The sequence below is a fragment of the Rhinolophus hipposideros genome, assembly GCF_964194185.1.
Source record: "Rhinolophus hipposideros genome assembly, chromosome: 24".
Taxonomy (NCBI): Eukaryota; Metazoa; Chordata; class Mammalia; order Chiroptera; family Rhinolophidae; genus Rhinolophus; species Rhinolophus hipposideros.
Window position 1 is genome coordinate 21,126,625 of NC_138070.1, and position 22,378 is coordinate 21,149,002.

The window sequence follows — 22,378 nt, forward strand, 5'->3', positions numbered from 1 at the left end:
CAGTTCTCTGGTCTTGCCTGTAGCTCCCTGGGGCTGACAGATGATGGATGGTAGGTGACAGATGACAGATGGGGGTCATGTGGCCACATTCTGCTTGAGGGAAGCCCTCCTTTGGCCTCTGACCCCCAAAGTGGGTAGGGATGAGGATACAGACAGGGCAGGGAAGGAGCAAGAAAAGGCCCAGGTTTTGAGTTGGCTCAGGTAGGTCTTCAGGCAGAAAGCCCTGGCATCTTTATAATGCCACCTCTGACAATCCCACCTGATGGCACAGTGGTCAGGAGCAGCACTTTGGGACTCAGGCAGGCTGGGCTCACCTCTGAGGCCCCCACTTATTACTGTGTGACTTGGGAGTCACTGCCCCTCTTTGAGCCCCTTTCCCTGCCTCTTGCCTGGGTGATGGCTGTGAGGGTCAAAGGAAGTCACATCTATGGAGCCCCTCGTCCCAGCCTCGACAGCTGGTGAGGGCTGGGTGCATATGAGCCCTGAAGACTGTGCAACCCAGTGTCACGGTGCCCACCCACCTCCACAGCACCTTTGTGTGAATTAGAAAAGGGCACCCAGGCAGTTCCTCAAAAAGTTAAATATAGAATTGCCATATGACCCAGAAATGCCATTCCTAAGTATATCCTCTCAAAAAAATTGAAAACAGGGACTCAAACAAGTACTTGTACACACATATTCAGAACAGCATGAGTGACATAAGCCAAACATCTACCAACAGGTAAACGGGCAAACAGACTGTGGTCTATCCACACCACGGAATGTTATGCAGCCTTAAAAAGGAATGAAGTATCGATACATGCTACAATATAATGAATCTTGAAAACATTATGGTAAGTGAAAGAAGCCAGACACAAAGAGCCACACATTGTAAGATTCCATTTATATGAAATATACAGAATAAGTAAATTCATAGGGACAGAAAGTAGATTGGTGGTTGCCAGGGGCTGGAGGGAGGGAGAAACAGGGAGCACCTCTTTAGTGGGTGTGGGGTTTCATTTTGGGGCAATGAAAATATGTTTGAACTACATACAAGTTATGGTTGCACAATGTTGTGAATTTCCTAAGTGCCTCTGAGTTGTTCACTTTAAATTGGTTAATTTTGTTATGTGGATTTCACCTCAATTTTTTAAAAAAGCTCTTCTTGCTCAAGGCATTTGATGTCCAAAACTGTATGATAAACTGATTTTGTAAGAGCAAGACCCTTTTCACAGTTGCTGTCACCACCAAGATTCTATCTACCAAATCCAAGCTGGGAATGGTCCCCCCTTTTATGTGTGCCCTAGGAGTGTGTGCCCTATGTGAGCGCCAGGAGTGCGGTGCTCATCCTGCCCACCTGTAGCTGGCAGCCCTGCTCAGGAAGCCCCCAAAGAGGGCACGGGTGGCCAGTTCATTGTACAATGAACAAATGGACGTTTGAAGAATAAGTCAGTCCCTTCCTGGTTTCATCCTAGCGGGGTCTTCTGACTTCAGAATGATGTAAAGCAAACACACTCTGGAGCTAGAACTCGGGATCTCAAGCCTGCCCGCAGCCGATGCGCTGGGTGACCTGGGGTCATATCCTCACCAGTAAAGTGAAGGCAAATCCCTGGGCTCGTGGGAGGATTGAAGGAGACGCGAGAGAAATGTTCCTCCTTACTCCACAGTGAGCGGAACGAGGGGCTGCTTAACTTATCCCCAAGGATTTTTGCTTTTTAATACAATAGCTTTATTGAGATATAATTCACATACTACACAATTCACCCATTTCAAATATACAATTGAATCGCGTTTAGTATATTCACAAGGTTATGCAATCAGCACCACTCTCTAGTTCAAGATCATTTTCAAAAAGAAACTCAATGGGGCCGGCCCAGTGGCTCAGGCGGTTAGAGCTCCATGTGTCTCCATGCTCCTAACTCCGAAGGCTGCCGGTTCGATTCCCACATGGGCCAGTGGGCTCTCAACCACCTCAAGTCCTGCAAGGGAGGGTGGGCTGCGCCCCCTGCAACTAGTAACAGCAACTGGACCTGGAGCTGAGCTGCACCCTCCACCCTCCACAACTAAGATTGAAAGGACAACAACTTGACTTGGAAAAAAAAAAATCCTGGAAGTACACACTGTTCCCCCAATAAAGTCCTGTTCCCCTTCCCCAATAAAATCTAAAAAAAAAAAAGAAACTCAATGACCATTAGAAGTCACTTCCCATTCCTCCCATCCCCCTACCCCTAGGAAACCACCACCTATTTCGATAGATTTGTCTGACAGTTCATGTAAATGGAATCATACAATACATGGCCTTTTATGACTGGCATCTTTCACTTCGCATAATTTTTTTTCAATGTTCATCCATGTTATAGCATGTAGCTGTACTTCATTCCTTTTTATAGCCAAATAATATTCCATTATATGGATGTGCCACTTTCTGTTTATCCATTCATCTGTTCCATGCTTTGGTTGTTTCCATCCCCAGGGTTTTGAAGCATCGAAAGTTCTCCGTTCTTTCCAGCAGAGGGCGATGTTGGGTCCCAGCCTCCTCCTTCCTGCACTCCTTCGGATGGAGTATGCTGGAAACTTGGTCTGGGTTTATGGACCACTAGGGCTGCTGCCGAGGGTGTGAAAGCGTGTGTGTGTGTGTGTGTGTGTGTGTGTGTGTGTGTGTGTGTGTTAAGTAAATTATAGAGCCATGTGACCATATCCCAGAAAACAAAGGAAATTGAGGGGGAGAAATCAGCAATAATCCCACTTCTTTGTCCCATTTTAGTTTTTAGATGAAAAAAAAAAACATCTCTAGGGAGTGATGGAAATGTTTGTTATCTGATCGTCATGATGGTTTCATGGGTGTGTACAGATGTCAAAACTCCTCAAATCACACATTTCAAATTATGCAGCTCATTGCCCGTCAATTATACCTCAAGGAAGCTATAAAAAATAAAAACAAAAGTAACATCTATTTTTTAATTACAAAAGAGACATTTTCATTATGAAGACTTCAGAAAGGAGTAATGATGAAGAAAATAAATGTCACTTGCTTCTCATAGACAGCTGTGGAGGCCCTAGTGAAGTCCTCCCCACCTGCTGAACCCCTTGGAAGGTTCCCCTGGGGCCAGCGCTCGTGACCCATCAGCCTCCAGCTCGTGCAGCCACGGCCCACCATGGCTCTGCGGCCTCCCGGGCCAGACCCAGAATCCTTCCACCAGATGGCCCAGCAGCCTCTGCACAGGGACCTTGTCTTCTTCATTGAGTCCACACCTCTCTGACACTTTCCTGGGTCCTGGTCCCTTCCCTGGCCAGTGCCTTTTCAGTCTCTCTGCCTCTACTTCCCTGCTAGTCCAGCCTCTGCCTTTCTGCAAATACCAGCTGTTCGTTAACAACACTCTCCTTTCTGTCTCAGGTCTTGACTGCTCCTCGGTGCCCCAGACACACCCTCTCTCTGCCTGACTCTGCCTCCCCGTGAATGGGCTATGGGCACCTGAAGTCTCATGTGGGCACCCTGCTTCCCCATCACAGTCAACGACTGTCCGTTCTACAGCTGCTCCTTCCTCTCCCCACATCCCATCCATCCACAAGTCCAGAATTGACCTGGAATCCGAGCCCTTCTCTCAATCCCCTTGCTTCCACCCTAGTCTGGGTCGCCAACGGCCCCTGCTGGACCCGTGTCACAGCCCCTGACTGCCTGCTCTGCTCCCATCCCCCACCTGCCCACACAACAAACCTGAGCAAGTCACTCCACTTTTCGCATTGATGGTGGCTATTTGAATTTAAATTCATTAAAGTTAAATCAAATTAAAAATTCAGTTCTTCAGTTACCGCAGCCACATTTTAGGTGCTCAGGAGACGCTAATAGCTGCTGTATTGTTCAGCACAGAGTATAGAATACGTCCATGATGCTGGAAAATTCTATCAGACAGTGCAGGCTTAGGGCTTTCCAGAGGCTTTTCCTGGCATTTAGAATAAAACCCAAACTTCTTACAAGCCTGGAAGCCCTGCCTTGTCTCTAATGTGGCCTCCTGTCACCCAAACCAGCCTCATCTCCTAACCCGGCTGCTCCTTAGACACATGTGTAGAACTTTGAAGTCTCCCTGTCTTTGCCTTTCTTTTCCTCATCCTTAGGACCAGCTCGGTTGTCACTTCTCCCAGCAAGCCTTCCCTAGACCTCTGCCTCCTGCTAGCAGACACACCTCTGCTATGGCCTGGGTCTGCCTGCCTTATCCTTTCCTCCCCCCCCACACATGCACCTCTCTCCCTAGGCTGTGTGCTCGTTGGGGCCACAATACACGTCAGATTCCTCATTTTCCAGCACTGACTGAGCACCTTCTCTGTGTGGAGCACTGGCAGGTCATGGGGAACAAGACAGAGCTCAACGCTCAGGAGTTGAGCAAATGGGGGATAACAAAGTGTTATGTGTCTGGATCTCACATTCCTCTCCCTTCCTCCCTCCCTCAGGAGGGATGGATGATAAGAAAGCTTTGCAGGAAAGGACCAGAGACCTAGGGTGGGAGTGCTTTTAGAGAAGGGGCCAAGGATGGGAGGAGTATCCTTGGGGCCAGAAGAAGCTGTCTCACGAGGAGATAGCCACTATCTTGCTGGGCCCTTGTACCCAACAACAAGCCATTTGCCAAGAGTGCAGAGCCTGCAAACCCAAACTACAAAGCTGCAGGGTTTGTGAACTAAGTTCACTTATGTGTCTACAATATTTAAGGTGGGACTGAGTTGGGGCCTGCAAACCAGAGAAAGGGACACCTCACTGATAAATGAAGCCCCTCCCCCCAAGTATATTTTCCTTTCCCAGGTGGTTAATGATAATGTCCCCGATGAACCCACAATCCTCTCCCTTGGAAACTGATGGAGCCCTGTCAGCAAGGGAAAAAGCAGTTTGTGATTTGGGGATTCTCTATGCTGATGGCCAGGGAATTGGGTTCTGGTGGCCTGGGCTTTAGGCCTGCCTGAACCACTTGCTGGGAGACCTGAGCAGGCCATCTGAGGAAGGCAGCTAATATTGTTCCTGAGCTGCAGTGTGCCGCGTCCTGTGAGGTAAGTATTTATTATACCCATTTTCAAGAAGAGGTCACTGAGGATTCGAGCACTGCTGGGATCCCAGCCTCGCTTTGTCTAGCCCCAAAGGCAGGGTATCAACTCCTTCTATTTCCCCACCTGCAAAACGGGCTTTACATCTGCGATGTACAAAGGAGCTGGGTGGAAGGGGACCTGGGGTCTCAGGAGTAGAGATGGCAGGAGGGTGGAGAGACCTGCAGAGGGCAGCACTGAGCTGTGCCTGGAAGTATCTGGAAGTGATGCGTCAAGGGTTTTCCACTCCCAAGGCACCAACATTAACAAGCAATCATGGAAGGAACACCACATGCCATTTATTGGAGTATGTTTTATGTTTGTCCCATCTGGGTACTTTACATATGGTGCACACAGCATTTGACACATGAGGACAAAGCAGGCTTGGAGAACGGAATGGAACTGCCCAGGTCACAGAGCCTGGAGTGGGGGAGACTCCAACACTAGCCAGGCAGCCAGGCCACTGGCCCTGGGCTCTGTTCCTCTAGAATAGACATCAGGGCATCTGCTCTGGGTGGCACTGCAACTGGGGGGAGGGCAAGAAAACCCCTCACATCCACACAGGGACAACAGCCCTTGTTCTCATTTCAATGCCTAGGAAAAGGAGGCACAGGGAGGCAGAGGCAGACAGAACTCACACCCAGTTCTCTGGGTGACAAATCCAGTTTCCTTTTCCTGTCACTCAGCAGGTTTGTTTGGGTATTTTCATTTTGCCCCATCAAGACTCCCTACCATGTGCTCTCTGCTTAGTGTCTAAGATCTTGGGGATTCCCTGGGCAGAAGAAAGATTCTGTTTCATTACTCGCCTGTCCTGTCCTGTCCTGTCTTGCACCTAGCCCTGTGGGTGACAATGGAGACTAGTGACCCTCTTACAGGAAGACAGATAAGTTCTGAGTCAGGCAATTCCAGGGGAAAAACTACACCGGAGCCTCTGGCGCTCAGGAAAGACCAAGGGACAAATACACGAATCAGGAGGCAGGAAGGGAGATGTGGGTGTTGAGCGACCTGGGGGAGAAATTCCTGTTATCATTGTGATAATCCCCTGTGGCAGTTGTTGTTTCATCCCCACCCCCAGGTCCACAGTGCTGCGGGCCTATTGGCACACAGGGGCTGCTGGCACTGGCGCCCAGCCCGGCCCTTCCTTCCGTGCGGAGTGACCTGCCCGTCCGGGCTCCACACTGACGTCGGCGAGTGGCCCAGGGCGTGGGGAAATGAGGCTTCAGGTGTTCCTGTTCCAAGAGTACAGCAGGGCCTCCGCACTGGACAGTCGGGTTCGCAGCAGGGGCCTCAGTTTCCCACCAAGCGCGGGCACCAGGGAGAGCGGTGGCTCGGGTGGGGAGCAGCCTCCTGGTGGCCCCCACCCTCTCTCCGCCCCTCCCCAGGCGCCCGCCGCGCGGCCCCTTTAAGAGGCCCGCCCGCCTCCGTCAGCCGCGGCGGCCACCGCCCCCCGGCCCTCCCCTTCCTGCGGCGCCGAGTGCGGGCCGGGCGGGCGTGCGGCCGGAGCGGGCCGGGCCGAGCGCAGCGCTCGGGAAGGCGGCGGCGGCCGGTACCCGGGCGGCGCGGGAGCGAGAGGAGAGGCGCGCGCTGGCGGCGGCCATGGGCTAGCGGCGCCCGGCCGAGCGCAGGGCAGCGCCCCGCCCGCCCCGCGCGGAGCGGCCCCGCACACAATAGCCGCGCGCGCAGCCCACGCCCCCCCCTCCCCCCCCGCCCCGCGCGCGCCCCGCCCCGCGCCGCGCCGCCCCGGGAGCCGAGCGACCGCCTCACCTGCCGCCCGGGAGGGGGCGGGCATTGTTCGCCCGCTGCCGCCGCCACCGTCGCGCGGGACCATGGGGGCCGCCGGGCTCCCCGGGCCGGGCCTGGCGAGGCCGCCGCGCCGCCGCTGAGGCGGGCCCCGCGCACGGCCGTGCGGCTCAGGTGAGGCCGGCGGCGCCATGGTGGACCCGGTGGGCTTCGCGGAGGCGTGGAAGGCGCAGTTCCCGGACTCCGACCCGCCGCGCATGGAGCTGCGCTCGGTGGGCGACATCGAGCAGGAGCTGGAGCGCTGCAAGGCCTCCATCCGGCGCCTGGAGCAGGAGGTGAACCAGGAGCGCTTCCGCATGATCTACCTGCAGACGCTGCTGGCCAAGGAGAAGAAGAGCTACGACCGACAGCGCTGGGGCTTCCGGCGCTCCGCCCAGCCCCCCGACGGCGCCGACCCGCCACCCGCGGAGGAGCCCGAGGCCCGGCCGGACGGGGAGGGATCCCCGAGCAAGGCCAGGCCGGCGGCCGCCCGCAGGCCCGGGGCCCCTGCGCCCGCCGACCGCGACGACCGGGGGCCCCCCACCAGCGTGGCGGCGCTGCGGTCCAACTTCGAGAGGATCCGCAAGGGCCAGGGCCAGCCCGGGGCCGCCGACTCGGAGAAGCCCTTCTACGTGAACGTCGAGTTTCACCACGAGCGCGGCCTGGTGAAGGTCAACGACAAAGAGGTGTCCGACCGGATCAGCTCCCTGGGCAGCCAGGCCATGCAGATGGAGCGCAAGAAGTCCCAGCAGGGCGCTGGCCCGGGCCTTGGGGACACTCCCAGGCCCCCTTTCCGGGGGCGCACCTCGGAGAGCAGCTGCGGCCTCGACGGCGACTACGAAGACGCAGAGCTGAACCCTCGCTTCCTGAAGGACAACCTGATTAACGCCAATGGCGGCGGCAAGCCCCCTTGGCCGCCCCTGGAGTACCAGCCCTACCAGAGCATCTACGTGGGGGGCATGATGGTGGAGGGGGAGGGCAAGGGCCCTCTCCCACGCAGCCAGAGCACCTCCGAGCAGGAGAAGCGCCTTACCTGGCCGCGCCGGTCCTACTCCCCTCGAAGCTTTGAGGACAGCGGAGGCGGCTACACCCCGGACTGCAGCTCCAACGAGAACCTCACCTCCAGCGAGGAGGACTTCTCCTCGGGCCAGTCCAGCCGCGTGTCCCCGAGCCCCACCACCTACCGCATGTTCCGGGACAAGAGCCGCTCGCCCTCGCAGAACTCACAGCAGTCCTTCGACAGCAGCAGCCCCCCCACGCCGCAGTGCCAGAAGCGGCACCGGCAGGGCCAGGTCGTGGTGTCAGAGGCCACCATCGTGGGCGTCCGCAAGACGGGGCAGATCTGGCCCAGTGATGGGGACAGCTTGTCCGGCAGGCTGCCTCAGGATGCCACCTTCCATGGAGACGCAGGTGGGTACCTCCATCAGCTTGGGTGGGCATACCTGCCCCCCTGGCTGGCAACCATCGAGTCAGCAGGAGGGAACAGAAAAGGGGATGTTGGAAAGGGAGGACTAGGGAGATACGTGTTGGTGTGAATTTCCGATGTTGTGTTCAGAAAGGATTGAGGCGGATGCTGCACCTGGACAAACTCCATCCCTGCCTCCGGAAGGCAGGTTCCCAGTGTTTGCAGGGCAGTTGGGTTGGGAGGCGTGGTGCCTGGGATGGTGGGTGGCTTGTTCCTGTGGTTCTACAGCTTGTGCTGCTTGTGGGTTTGGACCAGGATGCCCTGGGGCAGTCACCTCCTTGCCCTCTGATGGCTCCAGGCTAAAGCAGTGGGGAGGGTATAAAAGAGGGGTCATCTCTGCCACCGAGATCGGATGCGTTTGGTGAGGATGGGTCGGCGTCTTGGGCATTCCCTGCCGCCCCACTGTTCTGTCCTGGAAGAGTTATCTGACACGTTTGGGGAACTCAAGATGTGCTGCTAGGTGCTCCCAGGCCATAGAAGTGTCAGGTTCGCTTGCTCCCCAGCAGCCCAAATGCAAATTAGAGCAGGTGAAAATACGAATTAGAAGGAAACGAGGTGACAGGTAGTTGACTCAATGAGCCACCAAAAATCAGTGGGGTGAAGATGTTATCTAGAGCTGAAGCAGAGCCACACCCATTCTGATCTGCCTGGCTTTGATGGGAGACGTCACCCATCGTTACCCACAGGCTCCTCTGGGCATCTCACGCGAGCTCCAGTTTTGATCCCTCACTGTGTTCCTGCCTCATCCTCCCAAGGACGAGTGCCCACTGGTGCTTATTTCGGGCTCCCAGTCCATAGTCTGACCCTGGCCCTAAGATTAAACCTATGGGGTTGTGTATATAACTTCTGGGCTGTGTACAAATACCACTGGCACTAGGGTGATGGGACTGGGTTTTGAGGTCCAGGCCCAGTTTGTGATTAGGGGAGGAGAGGGTGGGTGTGGGGTGTGAGTGGGAGGGGGAAGGAGAGGCTGTCAGGAATCTTTTGGGAGTCCTGGTCCCTGCTGGGCTGATCTGGTTTTCCACTTCATTGATTTTTCTTTTTCTGCTGATGGAGTTGTATGTACTTCATTTGTCAGAATCCTCTTGAAACAAGTGAGGCTATTTTTGGCTCCGTGAGCAGCCTTTTTGTGATCAGCACTCTGTCCTGTTGGTTTTAGGTACATCTGCTTGGTGATTTTTTTTATTTGCAGCTGGGGGTAGCGGTGGGATGCTGCCTGGCCCTGTGGCATGGCCCAGCTGCATCCCCTCCATCCTTCATGGGGGGATGGAAGGCTATAATATTTAGAAGCGTGCTTTGCAGGCACATCAGCTCGTCCAGGGTCTGGAGGATTGCCCTGTGGTCACTGGGCACCAGCCTGGTCTGGCCAGCTGTCGGCCAAGCGAGCCAGCTTGAACCGGCTCTGAGCACCGTGATGCGGGAGAATGTTATTAATAAAGAAGAAAATTTCAGACCTGTAATCTGAAACGATAGTGTCTTGCTGAGGAGTAATTCTGAGTTTCCAGAAAGTGGGTTTCGCTTGGTTGGAATGTATTTCAGTGGGCCGCGCTGTGAACCCTCTCCCCGCTCTCATCAGCTCTCCGGCCTGCCTCTCATACAGTTGTCGACGAGACCCTGGCTCCATGTGTCACATAGGTCAGGTTCTCAGTAAATGGCAAAGGACTTAATTTTTATAACTTGGACTCCATTCTCAGGACTTTCTAGATCCTTCTCTGAATGTCCTCAAGGCCCCATATTCTCTCTCCTGTGAGGTTTTTAAACTCCTGGTTATTTTAGCTTTGGGAGCCTTTAAACTCTGCAGCCAGCACTCTCCTCGGAGGGTTGTGGTTGGTGGGGAAGGAGGAGGGCTCAGCCATCTGTCTGTGTCTGGACTGATGTCCTTTAGACGGCTGGGGAGCCTGCTGGCCAGGGCTACGCCTCTGAAAAATGGCAATGAGGAAAATCACAGTGTGGGGGAGGGAATGGAAGTCACCCGAATTCAGACATGGGGATCTGGATCCAATAGCTTCAGAATCCCTATAGATGAGTGGGTCCTGGTATTTCTGAGTTGAGGTCCCCCGGTTTTGAGAGAAGGAGCTGAAATGACCACGCGCCACTGTGTGCCGTGATGGTGAGAGCGTGCTCCATGCCAGGGGCCTCTTGGGCTCTTACATCACTCCGTGGTGGGGCCGCCTAATCTATAGGTAAGGACTCAACTAGGAGGTGGCAGACCTGGGATTCTGGGCCCCTGTGGGAATGCAGAGTCATTCCTTCTGGAGTGTAGTGGCCTTCGGGTATTCTTCCCACCATCCCACCCTGCCCCTGGGTTAAAAGCATGACTGGGTTAGTCCAGGGGGTGGTTCAATAACAGCTGTGAGCCCTGCTGTGTGCAAGCCCCTTCCTTTGTGCTATGTGGTCTGCATTGAAGGAGAGAGTGTGGTCCTGGCCATCTGGGAGCTTATAAGTTAATGGGAGAGGAACACACACATCATTTATGCGGAGGGAGTGAGAGCAGAGAAGCTTCTGCAAGCAGCAGCTCTGGAGAGGGGCCTTGCCCATCCACACACATCTAGCAGCAGAGGGTGGGAGAGCCATCTGCCCCCAGGAGCAGTGGGAGCAAAGGGTCAGGGCACCCATGTCTGCCCTCTGTGACTGTGGACGGTGTGCTTTTTTTATTTTGTGGTAAACTGTGCATAACAAATTTACCATCTTAATCCATGTTAGCCACTTTTAAATACACAGTTCAGTGGAATTAAGAACATTCATATTGTTGTGCAATTATCACCACTGTCCACCGCCAGACTTCATCTTGCAAAACTGAAATTCTGTGCCCATTAAACAGCAGTTTGTCATTTCCCCACCCTCAGCCCCTGGCAACCACCATTCTACTTTCTGTTTCGATGACTTGACTATTCTTGGTACCTCGTATAAATGGAATCATACAGTATTTGTCCCCCTATGTCTGGTTTATTTCACTTAGCGTTGTGTCTCCAAGGTTCATCCAGGTGGTAGCACAGACTGTGAGGTTTGAAGACAGGTCTCTGGTTCATCCCCTGGAGCTTTGGTGGGAGCTGACGGAGCACACACTGGCACACGCCGGAAGAGCCCTTTCTCCTTTTCCCAGCTGTAGAGTCAGGACTGGGAAGTTGAGAAGGTGAGCTGGTTTCGGGGGAGTCTTATCAGCTGCACCTGTCTCTTTCTCTCTTCGTCCCTGTCCTTTGACCTCCCTGTTGGGGGACTTCGGTGAGGACTTTCTTGAGAGGGGAGGCCAGTGGACCCAGGGACTTTTCCTCTTCTTGTTTGAGGAAGTCTTGATCTGAACAGCCAGGCCTGTGTGCCCCTCAGTTCTTTTCCAGTCATGAGATGTGGCCCCAGATCTCGTGTTTCTTCGTGGGCTCTCATTTGAGTTGCTACCCGGTGTTTTCACATTTATTAGGCAGCTTAATTTGCCCTTTGGGTTCTGGTGACGTGTTGTCGCCAGAATGATCACTGCTTTGTTTTCCCCTTGGATGATTGAATGGACCTGTGACCAGTTAGAATGAGTAACTATGGGGCAGTGAAAGGTCACCCAGGCCTCGCACAGGCTCCAGCGTCGTCTCTTTCAACCAGAGCCTGTGGTCACCTCTAAATGGAGTACAGGCTCTGCTTCGTTAACAGAAGCCGAGTGGACAGAAGTGGGCGGAGTCCTGAGAGCACTTAAGTCATCAACAGGGTGGAAATGGAATCTAGATCAAATTTTACAAGGGTTCTCTGGCTTAGGACGGATGAGTCTTGTTTTAGGACAGAATGGAGCATTCCAGAACCTTTCACTAAAGAAGGAGCTGGGAGTGCTGTTGATTTGCGTGGGTCCAGGGGACGTGCCTTCCCCATTTCTCCCTTTTGCCTCACTTGTTGCTTCAGTAGTACCGTCCCCTGTGAGCCCCCCCACCCACGCCTTGGCTGGGAGTCCTGTGGCCCAGAGGACCCGTGTGTGTGACTGTTGCCCTCACCAGGACAAAGATTCCCCGGTGAGCCGTACGCTGGAGCCCGCCTGGAAGAGGACACAGAAGTGCCTGGGGCCGGGATGCAGCTCCCTCTGGGGTCTGAGAGGGCTCCATGTCCCCAGGGAATGGTTGGGCATCGTCACGTGTTCTCAGGTTGCCAGACCGCAGGCCTGAGTTTTGTCTGAGGCGGCTTTTGAAGATCAAGTCTCGGGGTGGTGGTAGGTTAAATTAACTCGGAACCCCACAAGGGGTCTTGACCCTGACTAGAGTACACAATTCCTGTGGCTCGTGGAGGGTTTTTTCCTTGGGAAAAAAAAAAGAGTAATTTTAATTAAACTATGTTAGTTATGTAACATGGGATAGATGTTTTTATTGTGGTAAAATAGACATTATAAAATGTACCGTTTTAAGCTATTATTTGCTTTTCTCTGTTTTTTTAATACTTCAAAAAAATTTTCAATTATAGTTGACCTACAATGTTATATTAGTTTCAGGGGTACAACATAGCGATTAGACGTTTATGTAACTTAAGAAGTGATCCCCCTGACAAGCCTAGTACCCATCTGACACCATATACAGTTATTGCAATACTATTGACTACACCCATTTTAAGCTTTTTAAAGTGTGTAATTCAGCGGTATTAATCACATTCACTTTGTTGTGCCACCACCACCACCACCAGAACTTTTTCACCCCTCCACCCAGAAACTTTGTCCCCATTAAGCAGTAACTCACTTTCTCCCCTGCCCCCAGACCCTGGCAACCACCACTCCACTTTGTGTCGCTATGAATTTGCTTCTCCTCAGTACCTCATATACGTGGGATCATATATTTGTCCTTCTGTGTCTGGCTTATTTCCCCCAAATAGTGTGTTGTTGTTTTTTATGTACTTACTAGTCGTTTCTATCACCCACCTCGGGTTTTGGAGTTGCTGGGAGCAGCCTTCTTCCTTAATTCCCCGTCTCTGGTCCTTGATGGGTATGTTCACTTTAGGAAAACACCTCTCAGTGAAGGCGGTATTTCCTTGGCTTTCATGCACATCTTTTTGCAGTGGCCCAGTGTATTAGTCTGCCAGGGCTGCCATCACAAAATAATACAGATGGGGCAGCTTAAACAACAGAAACATTTTTTCTCACAATTCTGGAGGCTGGACGTCCAAGACCAAGGTGCTGGCAGGTTCGTTTCTTCTGAGGCCTCTTGCCTTGGCTCGCCGAGGGCTGTCCTCTTGCTCTGTCTTCACATGGTGGTCCCTCTGTGCGTACACACCCCTGGGGTCTCTCGCTGTCCACATTTCTTGGTCTCATAAGCCCACAAGATTGAATTAGGGCCCTCCCGAACGACCCCATTTTAATGTAATCACCTCTTAAAGACCCTGCATCCAAATACAGTCACTCTAAGATGCTGGGGTTAGGACTACAACATATTTGGGGGGAAACACAAGTCAGCCTCCAACACTCCTGAGTCTCTTATTGGGCAGCAGAGGAAAGGCCTGCCACACAGAGAGAGACAGAGCTTTCGCTGGCCTCACTGGCTACGGGTTTAGAGAATTTGAGTAGAGCTGTGTGTGGTGTTAGGCAGCCTGGTGGGGCCTGGACAGTACAGCCGGGTGTCGGGAAAGCTGCCCTCTGACGCTTCATGTGCTGCCATGTCTCTCTCCTCATCAGAAAAGGTAGGGGCTGGACCCCATCATTGCTAAGATCCTTTCCTTTAGTTCTTTAATCTTTTTTTTAAATTTTAAAGTTATTATCAAGACTTTTTTCATATCTTTCTTTTTTTTAATCCTGGCTTATACCTGCCTTTCCTTTACCAGAGCGACCCCCTCTCCCCTGTTCAATCAATCAGAGGTATTTATTAAACATCTACGATGTGACAGGTACTGTCATCCCGGAAATTCTCTCTCGCCTCTATTCAGGGGTTTGTGGAAAGGCTTATCTCCAAGGACCTTGTCCTCGAAAAACCAACACACAACACAAAACCTTTGTAATGCGCTGGCATCTCCCCTAACTGGGGATCTTTCTCTAGCTGTATGTTTGCAGCTCTTTCCTGTTAATCCTGTGTCTGTCTGGCTTCCTTCTTCAGGGTGGTGACATCCTGCAGACAAGGACAGAGTCTGTCCTGCCGCAGTGTCCCACAGGACGTGTCTCACTCGAGGCTTGTGACAGTGTTAGATGTGATGGTGGTGATCTGAGCCCATGTGGGTCTGTCTGTATCTTGGGTGCTCTGTTCGTGGGTCATGGATGGAATGAATGCCCGTCTTTGAGGCTTCTGTTTGCTCAGACCCTTCCTTGTTCTGGCCCAACCCCCCATAACCCCATCTAATAAGCAGCTTGGATTTTTCAGGGGCCTAGTGATGCAGGTGCCCCAGCAAGAAAGCTTGTTGGCTTTGGAGATTATCTGGTGATTATTTTTCCTTCTTTGCTGAGGCTTGGGCTTCCTTGCTAAACCTTAGAGAGCGTCTGGAATCCTCAGACTAGGGCCTGCTAATTAGGTGTCTTGGATTCTAGCTCTCACCTCTGCGACCTTGCAAAATGACTGTGGACAGGGGTGGTGGCTGGGGCCCAAGGGGGACACGACTGCGGGTTCATTCATAGACGCGCCTGTCCCAGTCTGGGGCGGGGAGACTGCAGCGCCCCACCTGTGAGTAAACATGACTTTGGTGGACGCTGTTTCATATGCCCTTGAAACATTCTTGTGAAGTGGCTGAAGCAAGATTATTATCATAATTATATGCCATCGGCTGATTGGATTTGAGGGGGTGTGAGACAAACACACAGGCCTGAAATAACCCACCCCAGGTCACATGGGCCGGCACTGGCCCCTCTCCTCAGACTGGGGGGTGAGGCTGATCCCATGAGAGTGGGCACAGAGTGAACCCCAGAGGTGGAGGGAACCTCGATCAATCGTTCAGCAGACGTGTTTGGGGACCTGCCGTGTCAACAGGAATGGTGCTGAATGTGTTGAGCAGGCCTCCCAGCAGGTCATTTTCATTCTGGTGGAGAGACGCTGTGTAACCTAAATGCTGTGACAGGAATCTCCTGGGCCTTCAGGCAGGTCCATGAAGGTGTCAGCCATCCAGGGATGTTGTTTCTCTCTCTTATTTTGCAAATCTCCCAGAGAAGGGGATTTTCTAACTCGCCGTACATCCGCCTGTGGCACTTTGCCGAGAATCTTCCAGCAAGTTGTGTGACGAAGGGTCCAAGAGGACAGGTTTGTTGGAAGGGCGCTGCGCATCCATTCACCTTTTCCATCTACCAGTCAAGGGCTGGGGGGAGGGGTCGGTGCCAGCTGACCTGCTGTGCTGTGAGCAGGTTCTGAGCGGTGCAGAGGGACAATGCCTGGCTGGGAAGATGTGATGGAGATGGCCAGCCTCTTGCACAGTGTCAGGTGCAAGGCTTAGACAGGAGGGTTAGTGGCCAGGGAGTCCTAGGAAGGACCCATCTCCGGCTGGCCAGGAGACAGCAGAGGGACACTGGAAGAAGAGGGACAGAGCTGTCACACCAGCCACCATGGGCCAGCCCAGCAGAGCCAGGGACGGACAGCCCGAAGGTACCCTCCACTCAGGTGTCTCTGTTGGCTAGAGAAGAGCTTTTGAAGGAAGATGCACTTCACTTTCAATGCCTGACTTCTTCCTTATAACAAAATGCTGCTGGGGTCAGCTGGTATGCCAGTAGAGCAGAAAGAGATGTTTCTGCATATAACATACATGCATATAACCTTGCATGTAACAAGGTGAACGTTCTAGAAACCACTTAGAGGCAACATATGCCGACCTGATCCACGGAAAGAACACAAATTTTGAAGGTAGAAGATCTGGACTCGCCAAAGAGCCACTGGGTGGCCCCGTGCTGAGACTTCATTCTATTGGCTGGAGGGGATGCCCCCTCCTTGAAAGGCAAAGTAGGAGTTTGGGTGCCCAGAGTGGGTGTTCCCAAGGATCTGGCCCCTGTCTGCTCTTGTGGCGTCACCACCTCTGGCATCTAATGGCAGTTGATTGAATACCACTTAGCAAGAGATTTAAAGGAAAAATGCATCATTCAGTAGATGGAGGCCTTTTCACTCAGCTTATTGAGAATACCCAGTATGAGCTTCAGGGGGGACCAAGGGTCTACCGTGACCTGCACCCCCCTCTGTTCCGCCCATAGTGTGTCTTCCTGGGCTGAATGGAATTCTTACATCTTCAAGGTATGGTGTGTATTTTTCTGTATTGTGGCTTCAAAGGAAAGCCAGCTGCTTCACCTGATGTGAAGTTTCATCAGCTGAAGGTACCTGGGGACACGCACTATGAGAGGCCTCACTCATCTTCCTGTGGAGTAGCATGGGGTCCTCTTGCAGTATTCCTGGACTGCTGGGCCTGGTGATTTTGGGGGGCCTTGGAAGCTAGGAGCTGGAGGAAGAGAGAGACTTCTTGATTTTTCTCATAGAGCCACTCCCCCCCACCCCACCCAAGCTTGTAGAGGGAAGATTTCGAACCACTTTGTTCTCATTTTTAGTGATTGTCAGGCCTCAATAGAGGAAGTGAAAAACCACAGACTTTCTTATTTTCATGGGAAACAAAGGAGGAGGACGGGAAGCTCTGGAAATGACTGGTGCTTTGGCGTATCCATCTCCATCTGCTGATGGCCAAGGACTTTGCAGGCCCGAGGGTGTTGCCCTGTATGCAGTGTGGGGAGGACAGGGCAGAGGTGGGCTTGGCCCCGGTGGGTGACCCCGAAGTGCTGGGGCGGCTGCACCGCGGGGCAGGTGAGGAGCCAGCCCCCTCTGTGAGCTGCAGAGCTGAGGAAGAGCTGTACAGTGTGCTCCCCTTAGAGCCTCAGGGGCACTTGGGGTGACCAAGCGTCTGTGAGGGCCACAGGGCCTTTCGGCCCCCAGCCCACAGTGACCACTGCCATCTGCTGTCCCCCAGCTCTACCCAACCCCTACTCCTTAAGGGGCTGGAATAGCGGCACCTACAGCAAGTATGGGGTGGGGTGGCTTTGTCTCTTTTTCTCCTGACCGTCTTTCTGAGAGCTCCGGAAAGCCTTTTGCTTGGAGACGTAGGGGAGCGTGCAGTTCCCACCCTGCCTGGTGCCCGGGGTGATGGTGAGCAGGTGATTCTGTGGTGTCCCTGACTTCCAGCTGTATTCCTGAGTGTGGTGGTGGTGTTTAAACAGCTTTACTGAGATATAACTCACACCGTAGAATTTACTTGTTTCAAGTGTGTGATTCTGTTTTCAGTACATTCAGTTACGCAACCATCACCGCTAATTTTAGAACACTTTCATCATCTCAAAAGGAAACTCCACTCCTTTCTACCGTAACCCCCTGGCTTCCCCAGCCCCTGGCACCCACTGCTCTAATTTCTGTGTCTGTGGATTTGCCTTTTCTGGACATTTCACATGAATGGAATCGTATAACATGTAGCCTTTTGCATCCGGCTTCTTTCACTAAAGAGGAAGGTTTTCAGAGTTCATCCACGTTGTGACACGTCTCAGGACTTCATTCCTTTTTGCGGCCAAATATTATTCCAGAGGGGGTTTTCATACATGGTGGTTGGGCCCTGATTACTGCCTGGGCGCTCTCTGCTGGCTCATATGGGTCCAGATCAAAGCTGTCTGGGCCTTGAGGCCTGAGAGGGCTGTGTGTGAAGCCTCCTCTTCATCAGGGAGGGACGCTGGGGCAATGGGATGCTGGAACGCAAATGGCAGCTGAAAGTTCCAGGGGCTCACCAGGGAAATGACTGGCTCATTTCAGCCTTCCGCCTGGTGGCTCTACCTCGTGGACCTGTCCCTCAGGAACCTGCTTGTTTAGAGACAGACCTTTCCATCCAGGGACCTCTCGGGCAATGGTCTTCTTCTAGCCTCCCCCTTTTTTTGTGTGGTGAAATACACATAACATAAAATGTACCATTTTAACCATTTTTATAAGTGTTAAATATTCTTTATTTGATACTATAGATAAACCCTAGTAAAATGCCTTCCCTTAAGTAAATGGCAACAATTTAGATACAGGGAGTTTTAATTAAATTGGCGTAGTTTGGACCAAAAAGATAAAGTGGACACGACCCTCTTATCTCCAGCCCTTGCCTGTTAACAGGCTAGTGAACACAACTTGAAACACAAGCAAGTCTCGATAAGCTATGAGACAGTGAAGGCATTTCTTTAGTATTTAAACATATTAATATAACTTGTTATATTAATCTAAATGTAAAGCCAATCTCCTACAGGTTTGGAGATGGCATTCACCATCTCTCATAAGTGGAACATGACTAATCACGTCCAGTCATATCTTTAGAAGGGGAAGCAGAGATACCGATAGAGCACTTGCTGAACTGAAATTACCATCAAAGTTCCAAAAGCTGATCATATTTCGTTAACCCACAAGCCCATCTTATTGAAATCAGGACTGCCCAAAAGAAGTGTTCTATCAGCCATTCGTGATTTGAATTCTGGTGTCTGAGATCAATTGAAATATGGTGCACATAAAAAAAAGTCCTGAGACATTTCTATTTTGTGATAAATAAGGCAGTGGCCAACTATCACTCCTTAGTAGCCTTTTTGAGACACCCTGTCAAGTCTGCCCTTTCTTCAGTCTTCGTAATGCCAGCAGCGAAGGTCTTTTTTTTTTTTTAAGATTTTTATTGGGGAAGGAGAACAGGACTTCATTGGGGAACAGTGTGTACTTCCAGGACTTTTTTTCCAAGTCAAGTTGTTGTCCTTTCAATCTTAGTTGTGGAGGGCGCAGCTCAGCTCCAGGTCCAGTTGCCGTTGCTAGTTGCAGGGGGCGGAGCCCACCACCCCTTGCGGAGTCGAGGAGTTGAACTGGCAACCTTGTGGTTGAGAGCCCACTGGCCCATGTGGGAATCGAACCGGCAGCCTTCGGAGTTAGGAGCATGGAGCTCTAACTGCCTGAGCCACCGGGCCGGCCCTGCGAAGGTCATTTTTATTCCAGGGATGTACTTCTTGGGATTCTCCAAATGCTCCATCAGTGTCTCCTCTCCCCAGGTGACGCCTTTGTTCTTATTGGCGTCCTTGTAAGAAAATTCCGGACCTGACCTGTCTTTCGCCCAAACAGACCATGGAGATTTGGCCCAATCTTGTGTTTGCCTTTGCCTCCCTTTTCCACAGTATGGCACTGGGCACACTTCTGAACTAAAACCTTCTTGCCTTCCTCAACAGCACCCATTTTTAAATCGCTCTTTCTTTGCACGTGATACAGAGACTCACGCTCGCAAGCTGGACGTCCCGCTCTCTCCATTGTATTAATGACTTTTTTAAGTGTACAGTTCTGTGGCCTTTAGCACATTCACATTGCTGTGTACCCGTCACCACCATCCATCTCCAGAACTTTGTCGTCTTCCCAAACTGGAACTCTGTCCCCATGAAGCAGTAACTCCTCACTCCACACCCCCTGCCCCTGGCACCCTCCGTTCTCCTCTGTGTCTCTGAATTTGAATACCCGAGGTGCCTCATGTACTTGGACTCCCACAGTACTTGTCCTTTTCCCTCTGGCTTGTTTCACTTTGCGGGGTGTCTTCAAGTTTTCTTCCTCAAGTCTGTCATTGCCAGGCCTGGGTGGTGGCTAGACAGCAAGCCATGAGGCTTGAGACTGGGCTGACCGAGGCCTCTGCTCCAGAGAGAAGGGGGCACGCCGTGTTGGGTAGCATGCTGCATTTTACAGAGTGCCTTCTGTCACAGAAGTCCTCGTGGAGGAGCAGCGGGGACTTCTAGAGCTGAGTTGTCCAAGGTTTTAGGTGAAGGACTTGAGGCTGCCTGCAGGGCTTGTCTGTACTTCTTCCTAGTTGAACACATGGCGTGATCTTGTCCTCCCCCGCGCCTCCCCCGATGTCATGGAGTGGCTAGGATGTGGGCTGAGGGAACCACAGGCGGGGGCCATGTCGTCTGTCCTCTTTGAGGCGCAGGACTCAGGTCCTGGGCTCAGCCGTCCTGGTGCTCTGACCTGGGGGTGACATGAAGCACTTGCTCAGCATAGTGTCGCCTCTTGGGGGTCGGCATGAGCTGCCCGTGCAAAAGCAGTATCTGCCCTAATCTTAGACCTTAGAGCAGAAAATGTAACTCATTGCGGACTGTTGTCTTCTAAAAGCTTTGCACCTTCTCATCCAGGAACATGGATCGTAGGGTCCATCTGCCTGTGTGTTTGAAGGCACGACATTGTCACCTGAACCATACTTTATAGGCGCTTTCTTCATTTAAAAAGTTGGCCATTTGCAAACTCCCATGAAGGTAGAAAGAAGATGATGAGCCCCGGCTCATCAGCCACTTTCAGCCGTACCAGGATCTGGCTGAGCCCACCTCACCGCTCCCTTCTTTCTCCTTCATTTTCAGTGTTTGGGTTTTTAAATTGTGGGAAATGACACATAACAGAAATTGTACCCTCTTAACCATTTTTAAGTGTGGACTTCAGTACTGTTCAGTATTCCATGTTTGTTAAGAGGCGGGGTTGCTGGGAAAGCACGGATCTGTTCTTCAGGAGGGTTTGTCCCTCCTCATGTCCTAGGAAATAGGGGGATGGTTTAGACTCAGCCCTTAGCTGGGGTGCAAGGAGACTGTGGGCCAGGGTGGGAGCAGGGATGAGCAGGCACCTAAAATCCTGTAACATGGGGCAGAGCTCAAGGCTCCGCAGAGCCATCGAGTATCAGGAAGGGAGGTGGGGGCTGGAAGAGAGTCTGGAGTGGGCAAGCACTCAGAGGCTGGAACGTCTTCAGCATGCTCAAGAAGCAGCAGACTCTGCTTGGTTGGAGAACTGCTATGAAATGTGGGCAGCGGGGGAGGTGAGCCTGGACCTGAGGGTTGCAGTCATGCTGTGCAGGACCCCGGAGCCAGACTGAGGACATGTGCTTTCTCGTAGGGCGCTAAGAGGCCCCTGTAGGTTGGTGAGCAGGGAAGAGGAATGGCTTGGGAGCTTTGTCTCCGGAAGGTGCATTTGGCAGTCGTGTGTGAGAGTGTCTGGTGGCCGTCGGGGCACCTGGAATTGTAGTCTTGAAGGGAGGTGGGGAGAATGGAGAGGACACGGGTAAGCTGCCTGTGGGAGGGGGTGACCGAAGAGAAAGGGGGCGAGACTGGGCAAGCCTGGGGTGGGGAGGGTTGTGTGGAGGGTCCCAGTGTAGGCAGCGGGATATGGCCTTCGGGAGAAAGGGCCAGGCCCAGAAGGAAGAGGCGGATGGCAGCAGGGAGGGGTTGTGTGGACAGTGGAGGGTCCGGAGCAGGCCTGGGGGTGTTATGTATTTGGGGGCCGCACAGGAGAGGAGTCTGAGATAAGGTGGGAAGGGCGGCGGGGGGAGTTTATGTTGCAGAAAAGCTACAGGGAAGTGAACGCTCGGAGGTTTTGGCAGAGAAGGCAGAGGCCAGGCTGCAAGTGGGTGAAGGAGAAACTGGAGCACTACACGGGGGCTGCTGTGCCCAGAATTTTGGCAGAGGGGTGTTTGCGTGGTCAAGATTTAGGATTGAGGGTCTGAGTGCTTCCCACCCGTAGGCCTGCTCATTTTCTGGGGGCAGGGCCATGTCCCCTTCTGCTGAAGGAGCGACATGGACAGTGAGTGCCTAGGACATGACTGATGGGACAGGGTCCACGGGTGGGGGTGGGGGCTGGTCCCAGTAGGACTCCAGGGAGGTGACCCAGGTGTGTGTGGGTCTTGTAGGGAAAAGGGCAGCCGCAGCAGAGGCGTGGCCAGGTTACTACTGAACTGCGTCCAGGGATGACGTGGATTTACAGGGGTTTGGTCACAAGGGCCTGGTGGGTACGTGGCCATGTTTTATGGGTGTTGACATGGCTCACCTGGGGCGCAGGGGGTAGGGAGGTGAGTGAGGAGGGAGATGATTCAGAGGAGCGAGAGATGAAGGTGGCAGTTAGGCCAGAAAGCAGGTTCAGGAGACCTGTGGGGTGGAAGCCCCAGAGAAGGTCTGAGAGGGGACAGGGAGGTCTGCCATGAAGCTCGTATAGAGAGAGACGGTGGGCGCGGGTGGAGAGGGTGGTGGTGGGAGTGGAGTCCGAGGCTGGAGGCAGAGGGTGGGTGGAGAGGAATGCAGTGACGAGCCCCGTGCTGCTGCAGGGTCAGGTGCAGAGCCTGGCTTTGGGGCCCCGAGCAGTTGTAGTAATGATCTGAGGTCGGAGCCCGCCATGCAGTTGGGCT

The 22,378-nt window shown here is 52.9% G+C and overlaps 1 protein-coding gene across 1 annotated transcript in view; it reads left to right on the top strand.

Moving 5' to 3' along the window:
- Window positions 1-6,832: 6,832 nt before the first annotated feature.
- The window catches only part of BCR (BCR activator of RhoGEF and GTPase), a 117,852-nt gene continuing 102,306 nt past the window's right edge, over window positions 6,833-22,378 (top strand). The window contains exon 1 of the mRNA XM_081037670.1: window positions 6,833-8,235. Within this exon, the coding sequence (XP_080893796.1) occupies window positions 6,978-8,235 (1,258 nt within the window). The 5' untranslated portion in view covers window positions 6,833-6,977. The remainder of the gene's footprint in view (window positions 8,236-22,378) is intronic.